This window comes from Gossypium raimondii, chromosome 9 (genome assembly GCF_025698545.1).
Source record: "Gossypium raimondii isolate GPD5lz chromosome 9, ASM2569854v1, whole genome shotgun sequence".
NCBI lineage: Eukaryota > Viridiplantae > Streptophyta > Magnoliopsida > Malvales > Malvaceae > Gossypium > Gossypium raimondii.
In genome coordinates, this window is record NC_068573.1 from 29,687,158 (window position 1) to 29,707,605 (window position 20,448).

A 20,448-nucleotide genomic window follows, 5' to 3' on the forward strand; every position below is an offset into this window, starting at 1 on the left:
TTCATAGTATGTGTATGTGGTATACTTGGTATATGATTTGGTATGTAGCAATGTCAGAAATGGTTTATGAATTAACTCATGTTGATAAGTTTGATACATAAATAAATGTGGTGCTTATCCATGCTTATAATGCTTATACTATATGTTTATTTGGCTAGCATGTTTGATATGTATGCTTAGGCTTTGACCAAGTTGTGGCTGGATTACGCCACATCAAAATTTATAAAATTATGCATTGAGATGGTAAATGCCTAGATGGAAATATGCTTGTGATCATAAAAGGGTGGTAATGTTTAAAGTTTGTAATCATTATTAAAATGGTTTATCATGTGCTTAGTCTTCAAAAAAAACTAGCTTGCGACTATGGTTGAGTGTAATGTTTATATCTTGTGTGATATGCATAGGAAACGAGAGTGGAAAGGAAATGAAATACTAAGTTCATGCTTGAAGTGTAAAATGACGCAAAAAGGGGACGTTAAGTTAAACGATAAATATGTATTAGTATTGAACTTAATGAAATTGAACTGTACGAGAATTAAATGGAAATTGCAAATGATATGATTTGAATTAAATGAATTATTGTGGTATTGAAATGTATATTGGATTGAGAAATTGAATTGAATTGTGAACATGAGAATCGTGAATTAAATGAAGTGGAAATGAAGTATTGAATTGCATGAGTATGTATTGGGTCTCAGAAGCCCTATTTGTTACAAATATAGTATTTTAAAGTTATAACGTGAAGATTTATAAAAACATGTTAAAAATTTGAAGAGTTTAAATTTGAATAAAATTTTATAACTCGGTTTAACATGTTTATAAGGTATGTGTTCTGGTAATGCCTCGTACCCTATTCCGGTGTCGAATACGGGTAAGGGGTGTTACATATATACAACACCCCATTTACAACAAATACAGCCCAATATGCTACAAGCCCAAATGACCCAAACTTAAAAACCCTAGACGACCCAAATAGCCCACTATCTTAAGCTAGCAAGAAACCCTAGCTCCCCATGTGCGCTGCTCCTCCTCGATCACACCATCTGTGCCTCGTCCCGAGGCTTGACACCCTTGCTGCCGCTGTTTCACCAAAGAAGCAAAAGGACTGCCTTTCCTACCTCCGTTGACCTCCCTGATACCTACAAACAAACAAACAAAAAACACAATAACAGCGCAAGAAATGGAAAAAAAGCAGTAATAGAACAATAGACAAACAGTGTAATCGTGGCTATAAAAGCCATGAAAATAATCATGTAATTTTTACGAAGAAATAAAATACAAAAAAACAGAGAAAGAAACAAGAAAGTTTCAAAAATACAAAGGTAGTCTTTATATATTTTTCGTTTTTTGAAAAAGAATAATAAATAGATAAAAAAATAAAAGAGAGAGGAAGAAGGGTTCTCACCTATCGTCCACCCTCCGCCGCCGTCGAGGGCGACCTCCGATACGAGGTTCTGGAACGAGGCGAGATCGAAAGTTTTTTTCTTTTTTTTTTTCTCTTTGCGTTTCATTTTTTTTGTTTTCTTTTTAATTTTTAAAAAAATCTGTTTGGTTTAGATTAGGGTTTTAAAAAAAGAGGGACTTTTAAGTTTCTCGGTCACCGTGGACGGCAGAGCCATCGTTGACGACCGGCAGCCGGTGCAGCAGTGGTCTGCCGGAGCTATAGCCGGCCAAAGGACGAATTCAGAGAAAAAAAGAGAAGGTTTTCAAATTTTTTTATTTTTATTTTTAAGGGCTGAAGTGTTCTTTTTTTTTTTTAAAAAATAACTTAAGTAGCAGTAATGAAACGACACCATTTCACTCAGCCCCCCAAACGCCAAAAACGGCGTCGTTTTGGGAGGCCAATCCGAAACCCAACCCACAAGCATAGGATTCGCATGTTTTCATAGCGCATGAGTTATTTACGCTGATGGCCCTTCCGCTTTTCTGCCCAGTTTCAATTTAATCATGTTTCTTTTTTTTCTTTTTAATTTTACCCTGCAATTTTGGCTTTGTTTCATTTCAGTCCATCATGTGAAACGGTGCGCATAAGGACAGGGAATATTTCCCCATTTGGTCATTCTCTTTCATTCGCGTGTTGTAATTTAGTCCCATATTCTATTTTTATCTCGATTTCTTCCCTAAAATTTTATTTAAGTTTCAATTTAGTCCTTATTGTATAGTTTCGACCCTTCCTAGATTATTTATTTTTATTTTATTTTATTTATTTATTTACTTATGTACTTAGTTATTACTTCTTTGTTCTTTAATATTTAAAATTTTTTATTCTTTCTTTTGTCGTGTATTCATTTTATTTTTTATTTTTCTTTTGTCTTTATTATTATTAGTAGTATTATTTTATTTATTTATTATTATTTTATTATCATCAATATATTTAATTTTTTACATACTTATTATACACATGCTTTTATTGGCACATATTATTATTATTGTCATTGTTATTTTTTATTTTATTTTATGTTTTGTTATTTTACTATTTTTATTATTTTCGGCATTTTCATGTCACGTCCATTTATTTTTAAACATCTCTCTTTTTTTTTTATGTTATTGTTATTATTATTGTAGTACTCCTTCATTTACTTATTATTTATTATTCCAATATTTTACCCACCTAGCCATTTCATATTGTTTCATTCTCATTATACCATACGTTATATTTAAACGTTTATCCATTTTTATATTATGCCCGAATAAGTAAAATGTCTATCGTTTCAAGTGTCATGTTCGTTTTCTCGAGCGATGAATAAAAAGAAAATTTTAAAACGAGGTTATTGTTCATTAATTTGGAATTAGAAAAGTCGTGTTCCTAACTTACGAAATATGGCTTCTTTCTAAAACCAATATAGTTGAATACCTATTTTAAAACAAATGACAAACAAGATTTTAGTGCTTGTTTTTGTTTACGAAGATTTAAGGCATTGTATCATAACTTACGAGACATGATATCCTTTCTTTCTAGATTAACTTGAAATAAGCCATTTTTCATAAAAATGAATTTAGTGATGTTTTCATAAAAGATCGTATTTTAAATCTCTTCAAATTTTTAATTTTCGACACTAAGACATTAATTAATCAACCAGGTACCAATTTTGGGCGTTACGAGGGTGTTAATCATTACTCGTGTGTAACCGAGTCCCGAACCCAATTCTTGAATTTCGTAGACCAAAAATTGTTATCTTAATCAAATCATTTATTAAAACGATCAAATTACAAGGTGACCCGCTCACACCTCATAAAAAAGGATAGGTGGCGACTCTCATTTTCATTTCTTAAAATAAAAGTCGATTTCAAAAAAATGGTTTTGACAATCTTCAGGATGTTTTGCCTTCACTCTCTCACTTATCAACATTTCTCCACTTTTGAGATAAATCACTCTTGATATTGTAGCTCAAAAACTTTTAAGTTGTTAACAATATCATTTTTAAATTCGAATTGTTGACTTTTTATGATAAAATCAGTCTAGTTAGATGAAAATGGTTTAAGTTTAATCACAATCTTCCACTCTTTTTACTAAAATTGCTGCTAAAGGAGGAAATTTATATCTATAAGACGTTGAGATCATGTTTTGGTGGCTTGGCAGATTCCATTTTCCAAATTGTGTGTAAAAATAGAAATTGATTGATGAAATTATAATTTTGTTTGCAAGAAGGGAAAAGAGGCGCGCCCTTTGTGATGATGAGGATGACCCACGTTTTTCAACTTTCCTACTGCTCACTATAATTATTCTATCCACTCTCAATACATTACAGTGAATTTAGTTTTTTTTTTTAATATTAACGTGTTAAGAAAAAAGTTAAATTTTAAAAAAAAAATAAGAAAGTATTCAAAATATCAAAACTTTAGAAAATCATAAATATATAAAATCCAAAAAATCTTAAAACCTAGAAAATTATAAAAAATCACAATCTATTTCTGAAAATTATTAAAAATTAAAATATATGTATATAAATATACCAAACTTCAAAAATAAATTTTAAAAAATCATAGTATTCAAAAAATTAGTTTGTTTGGAATTTTAGGTTTTGTTAGAAATTTTAAATTTCATGGCTTTTTAGAAATTTGGGTTTTTTTTGGAAAATTTGGGATATTTTTTTGTAATTTTATAGGTAAAGAAAATCTAGGTTGCTCTCAATTTTGAACCTGAGTAAATTGGTTCTCTTAAAAAATTGAACTATTTTAAGCCCATCAATATCAAAAGTGAGTAACTAATGACAATTAAGCATGATGTTAATGTCTTCCATCAATTGTATGTAATTTTGATTGGTATAGCAACAAATTTAGCCTTCGATATTTACATAATTTATCATTTTAACCTTAATTTTGATAAATTTAATAAATTCAGCCTCAATATTTATACATTTACACAAATGTTTATGGATAAAATTGTTAAATTAGGACCAATTTGATAAAATGTGTAAACTTTAAAGGCTAAATTTGACAAATTAAGAGAGATTGGTGAGATATTTTACCATTTTATGAAATTTTGATATTTTTAAGGGACTTGGAAGTTTTTTTCCTATGGCAACGTTTGCTTGGATGGAGTATTTTTAACAGAGAACATATATGAGATAATGCGGCATACAAAATGATACTACAAGGATCAAATTGATAAAAAAAGTACCAAAATGATGATTTAACTATAGTACAAAGATCAAAAGAGATATTAAGACTTTTTTAAAATTTATAATAGAGATGAATATTAAATTTTATATAAACTTTAGTTAAATGTTCAATTTAATACATGAACTTTGATTTGTTGTAATTATACACATGAAACTTAAATTGTGGTTCGTATGTATACATAAAACTTTAATTTTGATTCAATTGTAAAAACTTAAAGAAATAGATACATACATTTATTTTCATATTGGATGAATATAATTGTTTGTGTATACAATATATCAATGTAAAATGATGCTAATTCGATAATGTTGTTAGTGATTTTATGAAAATTGAGTGAAATCAAAAAATATATATAAAATAACACAAAACCAAAGTTTATATATAACATATCAAAGTTGATGTATAATTCTTATATTTATCCATTTATAATAAGACTCACTTCTAGAATTTTTATCATATCAGTAGTGTATAAAATAATAATATAAAGATAAATTATTAATACTAAAAAATATCGGATTTATAAAATTAAAATAATATATATATACACCAAATAATCATTTGTTTTCAAATTCAATTAAGTATAATAAAATTTTGAAAGGGTATACTCATAATTTGTTAGTACAGTAAGGCATCATCATTATCATCATCTTCAAAATTTACACGCTAACTTTCATTCAAAATCCAAATCGTAAGATCTTGATTCCCTTTTTCATATGGTTTGATAGCATGCATGCCCCATTTGGATTTTTTTAATTTTCATTCGCTTTTTCCATTTGTTTTTTCACTAAAATTTATGGCCCATTTGGACCCATTCACACCAATTTAACAATCTCTTTTCAAACAAACTTCCCATTCCCAATTTTGAATTTCTTTTTTGGGATAAAATAACTTTTACTCCCTAACTTTGGTATTCTTTTCAAGTTAGTCTCTTAAATTTTTTTTGTCTACATTAATATTGAATTTGACAACTTTTTTCAATTTTTATCCATGTGAGTACATAACATCTGAGGTCGCGTCACGCCAAACCCTAATTTTTATATAAATTATATATTTTTAGGTTATGGACAAGAGTGAAAAAAGTTGTTTAGTTTGAAGACTAATGTAGATAAATTTTTTAAGGATTCAAGAATTAAATATTACATTATCCATTTCCTTTTTTAAAATAAATCTATTTTTCAAGAATTAAATAGGAGTGATCATCCTAATACATAAAATCAATTGTTCCAAATTCTAATGATGTGAGGAAATAAACGAGAGATATATGTATATTAGTTCAAAATTACGTATTTTTTCAAATGTTTTATTTTCTTTCTTACCACCACGAGTCTTACGAAGAAAATATATTTTTCATCTCTAATTTTAAACCTCTTTAATTTTACAATCTTTCCAATAAAGCAAAGCCTGTCTCAAAAATTATAAAACTAAATTTTAAAATGATGCTAAACATTAAAACATTTTAATTAAAGTGATTTCATCAGCATAATCAATTTAATGTCAGGTTTGGGTTTTACATGCTTAAAAAATATTTTTGTTTAATCTATATGTGTTAAAAAAAAAACTTTATAAAATCCAAACAGGCATTTAACACAATGGCTGAGGGCTGCTAAGCTGAAAAAGGAGTTTGATTGGTAGGATACTTTATTTTGAAGTTTAAGATCAATATAGAATTTAACCCATAGTTTGAGGACGTCTATGCAATTGACTCAAAATCTTTTCAATTTCAAAAAATGAGCGGCCCTTTTTTTTGTCTCCGTTTCAAGCTAAAGCAAAACTCAAGCTCAAGCAGCGTAGTCTTCTACTGTATCATTGATTATCACTGCGAATCCTAAATCCAGAGCTATGAATTCATCTTTTTGTCTATTTTTGAGTGATTAAATCGTTTTCTTTTGTTGTAATTTTATCTTCCACGTTTCAACAATGTCGAGAGACGTTTCCAGCTTTGGTTTCATCTCTAAAAACGCAAACGAGAACGATTTCGAGACCTCCTCGAGTTCGGCTCATTTCCCTCCTCCAAGAACCCCGCTCAACTCAATTCCAGATCCATCACAATACCAGAAAGAATCGCGGAATCAAGACGAACAGGATGTTGTCGATTCCAAAGACAAATCGGAATCTCTCAGAGCACTTCATAAAACCCCGAGGGTTACAAATCGCCATGGGAAGTTACATTCAGAGTCCAACTCTGCTCAAAGTACCCCTTCAAGGACTGCTCCCCGGTTTTCGCTTGGCGGCGGCGCTGGACCTTGTTTTATCAGTAAAGTTACTCAAGGTTTCGGAGGAAGATGTGGATTGAGCTCCGCTTCTTCTTCAAGGGTTCCGAGAAGGGTTTCGATGATCGATGGTACCAATTTCTCGATCGAAGCTCCACATTTCGACCTCGTTGAGGATCCTTCCTTTTGGAGAGATCGGAATGTGCAGGTATTTGTGCATGCATCTAATTGTTGTTTAATTTGGGAATAGTACAATTACTATTTCCATTTGTTTATTCATGTTGAGTTGTTGAGTCTCAGGTGCTGATAAGAATTCGGCCACTGAGTACGATGGAGAGGGTTTCACAAGGGTACGGTCGGTGTTTGAAGCAAGAGACCGCTCAAACTTTACTGTGGCTTGGACATGCCGAGACCAGATTTACCTTTGACCATGTAGCTTGCGAGACCATATCGCAGGTTCCATTTTAACATAAGAACTAGTAATCTCGTTTTGCTATTTAGAAGGAGAATTATGTATAATTTGCATGCAGAGTTATGTGGATATTTTCTTGAATTTGGTGTAGGAAAAGCTGTTCAGAGTAGTTGGAGTACCCATGGTGGAGAATTGCATGTCTGGGTATAATAGCTGTATGTTCGCTTATGGTCAGGTAAGTTACTATTATTTTATTTAAAGATTTTTCATAAAGTAATTGGCATTGGGGATGAATGAAAATTGGGATTTCTATTGTGCATGCTGAAAACTTTTACCTGCAGACTGGTAGTGGCAAAACATATACTATGATGGGTGACATATATGAGGTGGAAAGTCAGCTCAGTGAAGATTGTGGACTAACTCCTCGTATATTCGAATATTTATTTTCAAGGATTAGAATGGTGAGAATGTTATTCCTGATTCTGTTAAAATTACTTTCTTTTTATACTTTTGTAGGAAATGTTTGTTGAGATTTGTATTTGTAGGAAGAAGAGAGCAGGAAGGATGAGAAATTGAGGTTCAGTTGCAAATGTTCCTTTCTAGAAATATATAATGAGCAAATAACGGATCTTCTGGACCCTTCATCAACTAATCTGCAAGTAATTGAAATATTTTCTTCTTGATTCATGTTTGTAATCCATATACATTACACCATAATAGATCATAAAACTGATTTCCCTGCTGTAGCTCAGAGAAGACTTGAAGAAAGGCGTATATGTGGAAAATCTTATGGAGTATAATGTGCGGAATGTTGATGATGTTCTCAAGCTTCTATTGCAGGTAATAAATATATAATGGAAAATTGTACTTCTTTGCTATTTACCTTATATAGAGATTAGGACTGTGAAAATAATTGCTCCTATTTTTTATTTTCCTACATACAGGGTGCTTCAAACAGAAGAATGGCAGCAACCAATATGAACAGTGAGAGCAGCCGATCCCATAGTGTTTTCACTTGTATCATCGAAAGCCATTGGGAGAAAGATTCTATGACACACTTCAGATTTGCAAGGTTAAATTTAGTGGATTTAGCTGGCTCTGAAAGGTAACATGCTCATGGAATCATTTTTTTTTCAATTAAGTTGTTTTGAATACCAAGATAATTGGCTTGAAAATTTAGGCAAAAGAGCTCCGGTGCAGAAGGAGATCGTCTGAAAGAAGCAGCAAACATAAACAAATCTTTGTCAACTCTTGGGTAATTAACCTCAGTTCTTTTACTCAGTATAGTTGCTCTGAAGATGTTGCAGCTTCCTAACTTGTTTGTTGCAACATATTCCCTGCAATGCAATGTTATCTTTTCTACGCTTTATTTCATTCTTAGTCATTTTGGTCAGTGCGAAAAGGCATCACATTATGTGGTTCTTCTACTCCCTCTGAGGCAGCTTTAAACTAGCTTTCATGGGGACTCTTTTTGATATGGTTCTTAGGCCAGATCTTTCCAACTGCCACTCATGGATGTCTTTATACAATATAATCCCACGAAAATTATTCTGCACACTGATGTTCTTGGTGATTGAAAGCACAGTGGTATTCAAAAAACATAAAACTACAATTTCCATTAGGGGACGATTCAGATTTTCACTGGTTAGCATATTCTTGACATTAGTTTTGATTGCCGAATTACCTTAAATGTATGGTAGACAGCAAGGAAGCAGTTAAGCTTCTCTCAAATACAAATTTTTACTTTTGGACAGTTGATCAATGAGTTTTCCCCAACCACCTTCTGGATTTGATCTTGACAGCAATAGTATATGTTGTATGAACGCCTAATTTTAGTATAAGATGGTTGCTTATCATGAACAAATCATATGTTCAAACTAAATCCAGAAGGGGTTATTTTATTTTATGTTTTGATGTATTCTAAACAGAAGGTGTGTCTGCAATGTATTTACTTCATGGTCTGCTGTTTTCACCTTTTTAGCCTTGTAATAATGTCTCTGGTGGATCTGGCACATGGGAAACATAGACATGTTCCGTACAGAGATTCTCGGCTAACATTTCTGCTTCAGGTTAGATAATGAAAGCTCTCAATTGAGACAATTTCATTGTCTTGATACCTTGCTTAAAGGTTTCACCTAACCATGATATGTAATGCAGGATTCCCTAGGTGGAAACTCAAAAACAACAATGATAGCAAATGTCAGCCCATCCATTTGGTCTGTTTAACAATTCATTTTTCTTTGTGATATCATAAAACTTTTGTTGTTCAGCTTCTTATGTGACTTGGTTTTTTTTTTTTTTGTTTCTCGCAGTGCTGCAAATGAAACTCTAAGCACACTGAAGTTTGCTCAGCGAGCCAAGCTTATTCAGAATAATGTATGTACTTTATGTGCTTTCAACTAAAGAAATCAAAATTCCTCATATCTATTCATGTCTATCATGTAAAGTTACAAATTGTTGATGTTCTTATTAACCTTTTTATTTTTTCCAGGCTAAAGTGAATGAAGATGCTTCTGGTGATGTTAATGCACTGCAGCAACAAATCGAACAACTAAAGGTATGGACTAGCTGCAGTTTGTGTCTTCCTCAATGCTCTAAAATTGTGAACCTGAATCTTTTACCATCTCAATAGGGCCAGTTGTCCTCCTTGTTGAAGCATCATAACTTCCCAAACTCTCCAAATAGCTGTGTGCCAAGTTATGAAGAACTGAAAATAGGAGACTACTCGAGGAAAAATGAATACACTAGCGAAAAGGTTGCAGATTTTAAGATACAAAACATCAACAGTAACAAGGTCACTTTTTATGGCCGTTTTATTAACTTATATTTGTGAGGGTAATATGAGAATTTGGTAGTTAATAATTGCTAATAAAGTCTAGCAGATGAGACGCATGGAGGCTACTTTAGCTGGTTCCTTGAGGAGAGAAAAGATGGCAGAAACTGCAAACCAGAAATTAGAAGCAGAAATTGAGCAAATGAACCGCTTGGTATGTCTAAGGATCAATTCTTAATTCTTTATATGGGATGGATTTCAAGAATTCTTTTATCAGTTCTGGTAAAGCAGTAACAATAAGAACTGTCTATATGGGGTTACTGAACACTCAAGTCGTTTCCGACAGGTTTGCCAAAAGGAAGAAGATGTTCAGCGTACTAAAATGATGCTTAGGTTTCGGGAGGAGAAGATAAAAAATCTTGAATCGTTGGCAACTGGTCTAGTATCAACTGAGGAGTATCTCATGGAGGAAAATCAAGCTTTGAAGGCAGAAATTCAATTGCTTCGAACAAAGATTGACAGAAATCCAGAATTGACACGTTTTGCTTTAGAGAATATTAGACTTATTGAACAGCTGCAAATGTAAACCTCTTATTGTCATTCTGTCCCCTCTGTTTATTCCAGTGACTGACTTTACATATTTTTATGCCAGATTTCAAAATTTTTATGAGCAAGGAGAGCGAGAAACATTGCTGGGTGAAATTTCAGAACTGCGGGACCAGGTTTGGGCAGTGTAATTTTATTGAAAATTTGATTTTGGGCTGTTGAAAACAGACTGAAACTTTTTCTTGACATGCAGCTTCAGGAAGTTCTTGAAGGAAACAACAGATTCTCCTCTAGATATGAGAATCAGGTTGGAATGCACTATCATATTATTTATGTTATGAATTGTATTACTGATCTGTACTTTATCGTTTATAATTCCAAAATGATGATGCATGAATCACAGGATGGGAACACTGTGAAGGAGTTGGAAGATTGCAGGAATATGAATTCCAAGTTGATGAGGTATTTAATAAATTAATTCACTTTATCCTAGGTGTTGCTTTTTGGTTTGCAGTGCATGTGTGGGATTTTATTTTCTACTTGGCTCCTACTGGATTGAAAATGAAGCCTTTGGCAGCAACACTAATTTTATGTTCATGATATTTGAAAATGAAAAGGTTGAAAAGGAAAGGAAACAAATTACTTGTGGTTTTATCAGTTTTCCTGAGCTCGTGCAAATGGTACTCTTTTTAATTACTATTTGGGCGTATGAGTTGTATCAGCCCTTTATATGATTTATGCAAGGTGGACCAGTCGCCTCAACTTGTATCTACAGTTTTCACAGTGTTCTTTCTCTTCTATTTACTCTTTCTTATGAATTGAGTGGTGGCCTAAAATATGGCTTCTATTTGTCTTTTCTTTGAAGAAGTATTTCCTACTCTGTTGCATGGAATCTCATTAAAGGTTTTTGTCTTCAGGGAAGTAGAAGAGTTACAAATGGAACTGAGTAAATACTTGAACTGTAGTCATGGAGCATTTGATTCTGTAAGAACACCTATGAACTAGTGAATGAAGGGTTGAGATAGGTTAATCTATGTCCTAAGGTAGCTTATACAAGTTCCATCCTTTATAGGTTGGTGGTTTTCCCTCCAAGGATCACAAGGAATGCAGGCAAACAGATAAATGTTCATTGGTAAGAAAAATCCAGTTTTCTATTGCTCCATGTTAATTTATTAATGGTATATTTTGTTGCAAAATAGGTATCTTGCTATTGTATTTAGGTTCTGTTTCCTTCAGAGCTTAAGGTTATTCATACTGGTAGATGCATTAAAGAGAAAGGCCACAATAAGTTTTGTGTAAAGGAAAATCTATGCTCAGATGTAGAAGCATACACCAACATGAACAACAGAAGCATATAGATATGTATTATAAGTAAAAAAAAATTTAACATTTAATATTTCTTTTCAAATTGGAACTATCTTACAGGTTGAAACTATATCAGTCCATAGTGACTCTGGAGACGAGGTAGCATCCTGTTCACGGGAGAATGATGTGGCATTAGAAAATCAAAATGAGCAAAGTGTAAGTGTTGCTTCAGTTATGCAGCATAGTGCCACTCAAAAGGAGTTAATAGAAGCAAGATTGTTACTTAAGGAAATGGAAGCTGAGCATATCCATCTATTTAATGAGCTGCAGCATCTCCAGGAAAAGAACAGAAGATACATGGAAATGATAAGCAATGAAGGCAAGCTGGAAAGTGAATCTGTTCATAAACTTAAAATTCATTGCCTTGAGCAAGATCACTTAGCATCTAAAAAGGAAGGCCAGATCATGGAGAGTGAACTAATTAATGTAAAGGGTTTACATGACAAGTTGGATATATTGACTAAAGACCTGGAGAATGCCAAATTACTTAATTGTCAATATCAACAGGTTCAAGCATCACAATTATCTTGTCAGCATGAAGCTGATTTAGTCCGTGAACAGGTTGAAATGGAAGCAGCTAGGACAATCCTTCATTTGCAGGAAGAGGTTGCTGCACTTCAGTTAGAACTTAATGAGAAACTAGCTTCCATTACTCAAGAAAATATAAGGCTAAGAGATACTATCACAGCTAAAGAGGAAGAAATGAAGTCAATTTGTGCCGATTGGGAAAGGGCAACTCTAGAACTCACTAGCTTCCTTCTAGATGGTTCTAAATCCCTCAAAGATGCCTCTCGGCTGGTAGAAAACATTTCTTGTTCATTTCCTCAAGTTAATGTTTGGGTTGGTGAAAATGTTGAGAGGGCTGCAAGAGTTTGCATTGAAAAAGAAGAAAGAATTCTACTTCTGCAGAGAAGCTTGGAAGACGCACAGAGAATGATAGTGGAAATGGAGATGAAGTTAAGTTCCTTGAAGGGAGCAACAATTGCTTTTAATGAGTTTCAGGATTCAGGTACTGATGTGGAAACAGATGAGGCAGCCTGTTTAAGCATCTTATTTAACGACGAGACAGATTTGCAAAAAGTTCTAGCAAATGAACTCAAAGTTAAGGAGGATCAGCTTATCATGGCGGAAAAAAGGGCTAATGCTGCTTTCTTGATTGCAAAATGGCTTGTAGATTGCGACAAGGTTGCTTATGGAGATCATGCTGAGATGGACATTCCAGTAGCCACTTCTGAGGGAATGCAAAGCGATGTAATGGCAGGAATGATGGCTCATATGAAGTTTCTAACAACAGATAATCTTAAGGCTCAAGTAGAGTTGGCAAAGTTAGTAATATTGGAGTCTGAGAATGTTATCAATACATCTTATGAAGATGCAGAAGCCCATTTATCCACCCTCAAAACAGACATTTCTGAAACTTGTTCAGTTTTTAAGGAGTCACTTCAGGATTTGCAGAGAGAAATTCTTGATATAAAAGAGAACTGTAAAGGTTTTCAGACTTCTAGAACCGAATTGCAATCAGTGGCAGCAGCTAAGTCTTTGAAGTGTCACCTTCTGCATCAAATAAAATGTGAAATTGCTGAGGCAAATCAAAGTCTTAAATCAATTAAAGATTGCATTAAAACAAAAGCTAGTATGCCTGTCCACCTGCCAAATGACGAAGATGCGATTGAAAATGCCAGTTGGAGTTCTCTTTCTTTAACATCAAGCTCTGATTATTCAATAGAAAGTATTGCTTCTGGAAACAATTTGATTGGATCACACTGTTCTGTGAACATGACTGAGGTGGTGGATGATACAAAACTTGAAGAAGTCTCACCTCAATCTGATTCAGGATTCTCAGAAAGTTCAGGCACATTTGGCCTAAGAAACGAGTTGTGGATGCAATTGGATGTTTTCCATAAATTATATGTTTGGTTAACAACAATCCTCAATGAGAGTGATATTGGAGAACATTCTCATACTGAAGGTACAAATTTATCTGGTTTTTATGTATGTAAAAGAAAAAACTTAATGAAATAAATATATACCTGAATTTAAACTAACAAACTTAATGATGGCAGAGCTTCCTTCCTTGGGGTTGACAATGGAGATTTATGATGCAGCATCCCAGAATAATATAGAGGTATGCTTTACTAAACATTTCTTTTGTTCCAATGGGAAAACTGGTGCATGCGAAATGTCTTCATATGATAACTAAACATTATACTTTTTAGAACACGTGAAAATTTTATCTTTAATTTTTGGCAATGTTTTCTGATATGCAGGCACTTCCTGATGATGCTAGTCCTGCCAAAAGTTTCTTTAAAAAATTTGAGGAAGCCCATACTACCATGAAGGAAGCTGATTATGCATTAAAAGCACTGCTGAAAGCAAATGAAAATGCACAAGCTTTGAATAATATATGGAGGCAAGCGAGTGAAGAATTGATGGTAGAGAAATCAAACTTGATTGATGAACTTGAAAAGCTCAGATACTCGATCAGTTTGAAAGAAAGAGAGAATGAATTGTTGCAGGATCAAATACATTATACTTTGGTTGAAACAGCTGACTCAATATCTTTGCTTGAAGGGTGTTTCAAGCAAATGCAAAGACAAATTGAGGACAAGTTTAAGGTTTTATACTCTGATGCCTTATCTATGAGTCAGGAGATGCTTTTCACGATTTGCAACTCAAGATCATCACTAGAAGATATTTGTTCTGAGGTGATAAAGAAAGAACTCTCTTTATTTGTTTTGTATCACTGCCATTTTGGAGACTTTGTCCTCAAAACTTTAAACTTGAGCAGTGAATTATATTCTCATCCATTGCAAAGACCAGAACTTCACTCGGTTATAAATACTTTAGTAAAGAGTCCCTCCATTAGTCAAGGTGAAAATGTGGATCATCCTAAGAAAAGTACAGAGGGTGAAGATGGATGTAAGCAACTTAAACATTTAGAAGATCAAGACCAAGATCTCTCACAGAATGATTTGATATATGAAAATTTCTCTCTGAAGAAAGAATTGAAAAGGAAAGAAGATTTGTTGGAGGGTTTGCTTTTTGATCTTCACTTGTTGCAAGAATCAGCCTCCAATAGCCAGGAAATCAAAGATGAAAGTGAAAAGTTAATGTTGGGTTTGAAGGAAGTTTGCCATGAGCTAGAGATAAAAACAAATCAAGTTGATGACTTGTTGGTTCAGCACAGCAAACTTGAAAATTGTCTAAGTGATGCTGAAAATGCTCTGGAGCAGGCTAAACAAACAATAGATTCTCTCTTAGATGAAAATGCTGAGATGAGAATGCTTTTAGAAGACCTCTATCACAAGAAATCTGAGGCTGAAGAAGGACTGGAAGAACAGAAGGAGGTGGTGAAAGAATTGGAAAAAGAAATTCTTCATTTGAATTATTCACTGGAAAAGGACTTACTGTCATCCATTAAAGGCATTGAAGAGGACTTGAGAAAGGTCACTAGCGACAGAGATGAGCTCCGTGAAGAAATTTTCTCTCTAAATGATCAGCTTGAGATGGTCCGTGCACTGGCAGATGAAAATGAAGCTATCGCAGTTGAAGCTCGCCAGGTACATATTAGTTTATTATCTTATCAAATAATATAGGCAGTGTTCCTTATAGTTACCTTGGATTTTTCTTTTCTATAGGAGTCAGAAGCAAGTAAAATATATGCTGAACAAAAGGAGGAGGAGGTCAAGATCCTTGAGCATTCTGTTGAGGAACTTGAATCTACTGTAAATGTATTGGAGAAAAAGGTTAGGAATTTTTCACCTCTATATGAACTGACATTGCTGAATTAATAGAGATCAGATATTATATTGTCACTTAAGTATTTTCTTCCTTATAGCAAGTATACAACTTGGTTTTGTAATAATTGTGTTCCATTTTGTTCCCTTAATGCCTTCTGCTGTCTTGGTTACTTAATAATCTTTTCCTACTGTAACTGAAAGGTCTGACTTGTTGCCTTACTCCTAGGTATATGAATTGGACGAGGAGGTAGAGAGGCATCGGTTCATCAGAATTTCATTGGAGCATGAACTCCAATTTCTTAGAGATAGATTATCAAAAGTAGATAGCTTTGTTGATGTTGTGCATTCAGTCAACTCAAACGCTGAACAAACTGAAGATCTTTTTCCTAGGTCAAGACCACTATATGCTTTTTCATTATGATTCTGGGTTCTGCTGCATTTCTTTAGTGATTCAGGAAAAGGTTTTGATGCAGGCAAATGCATGATAAGTTGCTCCAACTCCATGAGGCACATGATCAGATAAGGATTCTAGAGAGGGAAAAAGAAGAGCTAAGTATAGAGGTGGATTCCTATTTACTTCCTATTGACTGCATTCCAATTGGATAAGTTTCTGAAAAGTAGAACATCTTATTACAATTCATCCCCTTTTATTGTATTTTAATGGACTTTTTCAATTGCGTTGTAGATCAAACAATGCAAAGAGTACATCTCGGAAATTGTATTACATTCTGAAGCCCAGGCATCACAGTACCAACTGAAGGTATCACTTATACTCTTTGCTGTGAACACTAGTGTTTACAAATTGTATTGTGCCAGTTTGTATTATGCATAAGATTCTAAAGCAGGAGTCCACTTAGATAATTAATTCTGTGAGATTTTAAAGTGTTTACTTGGGATCTTTCATTCCTTAATATCATAATACTTGAGCAATTTGGAAATAGGAAATGCTGTATCATAAATTTCTATTACCCTCTCTCCACTGGAAAGAAAGGGATTATGACCTTTCAAAGGGGTAGAACACTTTTCCTGATATTTGGCACCAGTCTAATTCTCAAAACATATCATGCTTACAAGCCCAATACTTTTACGTCCTATCATCAATAAGAATTGCCATAACAAAAAGGAAAAACAACACCTGTTGCCTCATTTGCTTTAGACAAAATGTAATAACAGCCTCCTATTCTTATAAGTACTGTTAGTCCTTATTGTCTGCTCCCTTCTTTTCTAATTATAGAATGTCTTCCGTGTCAAACTTGTTATACTGCATCTTTTTCACCTTTTTTTTTTGTAACAGTACAAGACGTTGGAAGCCATGATTCGTGAATTGAAAACAGACTTGCCAACTTCAACCTCAACAGTACCAATATCGGACAAAAATGAGAAGACATCAACAAGAAGCAGGGGTTCAAGCTCACCATTCCGGTGCATTTCAAGTTTGGTACAACAAATGAATTCAGAGAAGGATCAAGAATTATCAAATGCCAGACTTCGTATTGAAGAACTGGAAGCACTGTCAGCTAGTCGGCAAAAAGAGGTATTCTCATTTTGTGCCTTTTAAGGAGACTTTCTGACCCTATCATTAATGTACAGTGAGAAGTAACATGTTTATGTCTACTTCAATCTCGCTAGCAATGTTGTCTTACACTGGTCTAGTCATTACTTCTATGGCATCTTTCCTTCTCAGATCATGTGAAACAGGTGGCTAAGCCCACTTGCATACATCTTTCTCTGCTGGTAGTTGGATTACTTGTGACTAATCATTAAGTTTCTAACTTGTTATTTACTGGATCAGATATATATGCTAAACACTAGGCTAGCTGCAGCTGAAAGCATGACCCATGATGTCATCAGGGATTTACTTGGTGTCAAATTGGACATGACTAATTATGCGGTAAGACTCAGAAACTCTGATTACTGCCTAAGTAAACACGAATATTTCAAGGCATATTGCTCATTTAAGTATTATACTTGCCTGCATGTTCCAGAACTTAATAGATCAGCACCAGGTTCAAAAATTGTTGAAGGAGGCTAATCAGCAAGCAGAAGAGTTCCTTGCAAAGGTATGCATGATTGAAAGTTATTCATAATTTTTCTGACTATACTTAATAGTCCTAACGTAAATTTCATTTCATTTTTTTTAGGAGCAAGAAATTCTCAACTTAAGAAAGCAGGTCACTGATCTCGTGGAGGAAAAAGAGAGGTTAGACTCCCCTTTTTTATGAGTAAAAGCATTATGTACAAGAGTAGAAAAATTGAAATGGTTGTGAAAAGATTATATTTTTGAAGATCTGCATCATCTCTTTATGGATTGTCTCTTAATGTGTTGTTGAATGTGTATTTTGTGCTTCAGTTGCTTGCATGAAATAAATAAGAAAGATGCAGATATACTCACTGCACAACTGACTTTAGAGCAACTTCAACAAAGAGATCAGTTGCTTTCTGCACAGAATGAAATGTTAAAGGTAATTCCAGTCAAATTATACTCGACTAAGGATTTAGTCCTATACTTTGATTTGACATATTTTGGTACTCTTATTATTATTAGGTTAAAATATGCTATAGGTTCCTGTACTCTTTGTAAATTTGAAATTAGTCCTCTTACTTCTATTTCAAGGAATTTAGTTCTACTTTTTGGATTTAAAAATACAAGTCCAATTGTTAAAACTATTAAAATTTTTCTGTTAAATTCAGGTTTGTTATGCCTTTTCTTTTGTTACATGACTATCAAGTAAGTATTTTTATATTTCAAAATGTCAAATCAGCAAATTTAATTGAAGAACTTTAATGGAATTAACAATTGGACTTGAATTTTGAAATCTGAAAATAAATGACTAAATTTCTAGAAATAAAAGTAGAGGACTAAATTTCAAATATATAAAAGAATACAGAGACTCTGAGCATATTTTAACCTTATTATTATTAATGATATTTAGTCGGGTAATGTACAATTTGTTGTAAGACATTTCATATCAGGACGTTGAGTTAATTTTTTTAATTATGAAAAATAACTATTTTAATAACCAAATAGTAGGAGGCAAATTAGGCCAAATTATTAAATCCCCAAATTGAGTATAATAGAGGAAGTAAACCGTAATTTGAGCAGTAATTTCTGATGATGTTTAAGTTTGTAATCAAGTTCTACTGTTTCTCCCCGCAGATGGATAAGAGCAATTTGATAAAGAAGGTTGCAGAATTGGATGAGTTGATAACAACATCAAGTAAAGAGAAGCAAATAAACCAGACATTACAGATTAAGGTTTGAGCTTTTATATCATCAGTACAAGTTTTTACTGCTTATAAATGTTAAAAGACTTAAAAAGACCCCATTTATAACAGGAGAATGGTTCATTAAACCTTGGAAGTGTCAATTTGAACAATAAGAGGCTACCACATTCTGAAAGGCTTGTTTCTCTAATGAATATTGAAATGGGTCAATTTCGTAAAACTAATGGACGGCTTCAACATCATGATAAAACATGTGGATCATCACAAGGGTTTGATGCAAAATATTGGTAGGTAAGTGGTTGTGTTGGGTTTTGTCAGATTTTTATGAGGAGAATTTAATTTGTGATTTTGGTTAATAAAAGGATTAGATCAATGTGCGTTAACATTGTGTGATTACATCAATTTGTTCTTTCCTGGGAAAAATCCACATTATATATTTGTATCGTTATTCCCTTTATTTATCTTTCCTGGGAAAATTCCACGGAGAGAGAGATTCATGTAAATTTAGTGAAGCCTTTGATTTTATTGTGTAAATAAATTTCGTTTTGTTTTGTTTGGATTGGATTTTTATCGCTCTGAATATTATGGACTGAAATGTTTGGTTTGCCTTTTTTTTTTCTCTAATTTAAATTAGTTTCAATATTTAATTTAATTTTTATAAATTTTAAATTGAAGGTTTATATTTCAATCATCATTTATTAGTATTTATAGATTTTTTTATTTTTATGATTCTTTTGTCAAGTATTTTTGAATTTTTTAAAAAGATTAATTTTGGATTGGAATTAATTTTGTCAAGTATTTATCATTAGTTTGGTTTATATTAAAAACATTTAATATTTATAATTTTTAACTTTTTAAAAATTTAATTTTGAATTAAGAATTGATAATTTGACCAATTTGACTATATTAAAAATAGGTACTAATTATTACTATTTATACTTATAATATATTAAAATTCGATTAAAATAGTGTCACTAATAATTAAGTCTATTTAATTATTAAATTATCAAAATTCATTTCAAAATATATGTAAACTCAAATATCATAAGTTTTGTTATTTTAATTTCACTAAGTTATATTTAATTTTTATATAATTTCTTCTATAAATTTATTACATAAGTTTTTTTTTATCTACGGCATAGTTGTGTACAAATCTCATATATAAAATCAAGATCAACTGTTAAAAATAAAATTAGTTGTGGTTTATAAGGAAGAAAAGAACAAAATAAAAATAAAAGTAATATGATTCTCACCCAAAGCGGTAAATATTTATTTATTTTTATTAATTAAGTTATTGTGAATTTAGTCTTTATATTTTATTTCTAGAAATTTAGATTCTCTACTTTTGAGTTTAAAATGTAGATCTATTTGTTAATTCTGTCAAAATTCATTTGACAATTTAAAATTAAAAAGAATACTTACTTGGTATGCATATAACAAAATGACTTGAATTTATTAGACAATTTTAATAGTATTAACAATTCTTTAAAGAATTCTAATATTTTAATTGGAATAAAATATTTAAACTAACTAATATCATTATAAGAGTTGATG

At 32.5% G+C, this 20,448-nt stretch overlaps 1 protein-coding gene across 1 annotated transcript; it reads left to right on the forward strand.

The window, feature by feature from the left end:
* The first annotated feature begins 6,388 nt into the window (after nucleotides 1-6,388).
* LOC105798911 (kinesin-like protein KIN-12C) lies at nucleotides 6,389-19,449 on the forward strand. The gene is made up of 34 exons (XM_012629148.2): nucleotides 6,389-7,041; nucleotides 7,134-7,289; nucleotides 7,397-7,480; nucleotides 7,587-7,706; nucleotides 7,791-7,904; nucleotides 7,993-8,085; nucleotides 8,190-8,350; nucleotides 8,426-8,500; nucleotides 9,227-9,314; nucleotides 9,403-9,461; nucleotides 9,558-9,621; nucleotides 9,737-9,802; nucleotides 9,878-10,039; nucleotides 10,128-10,232; nucleotides 10,365-10,600; nucleotides 10,671-10,740; nucleotides 10,818-10,871; nucleotides 10,968-11,026; nucleotides 11,482-11,548; nucleotides 11,637-11,696; nucleotides 11,990-13,898; nucleotides 13,993-14,054; nucleotides 14,197-15,489; nucleotides 15,568-15,675; nucleotides 15,896-16,059; nucleotides 16,143-16,230; nucleotides 16,355-16,429; nucleotides 16,964-17,203; nucleotides 17,462-17,560; nucleotides 17,655-17,729; nucleotides 17,811-17,869; nucleotides 18,020-18,131; nucleotides 18,827-18,925; nucleotides 19,006-19,449. Exons 1-34 carry the CDS (start codon nucleotides 6,541-6,543, stop codon nucleotides 19,183-19,185), a joined length of 6,957 nt encoding a protein of 2,318 aa, XP_012484602.1. The 5' UTR covers nucleotides 6,389-6,540; the 3' UTR covers nucleotides 19,186-19,449.
* Nucleotides 19,450-20,448: the final 999 nt, after the last annotated feature.

What these genes read in the sequence shown, in the direction of transcription:
- LOC105798911 (XM_012629148.2), top strand. Translation starts at nt 6,541, where the DNA reads ATGTCGAGAGACGTTTCCAGCTTTGGTTTCATCTCTAAAAACGCAAAC. An exon ending in GTATGTTCGCTTATGGTCAG is followed by an intron (nt 7,481 to 7,586) that starts GTAAGTTACTAT and finishes TTTTACCTGCAG; the next exon opens with ACTGGTAGTGGCAAAACATA. An exon ending in CATCCCAGAATAATATAGAG is followed by an intron (nt 14,055 to 14,196) that starts GTATGCTTTACT and finishes TCTGATATGCAG; the next exon opens with GCACTTCCTGATGATGCTAG.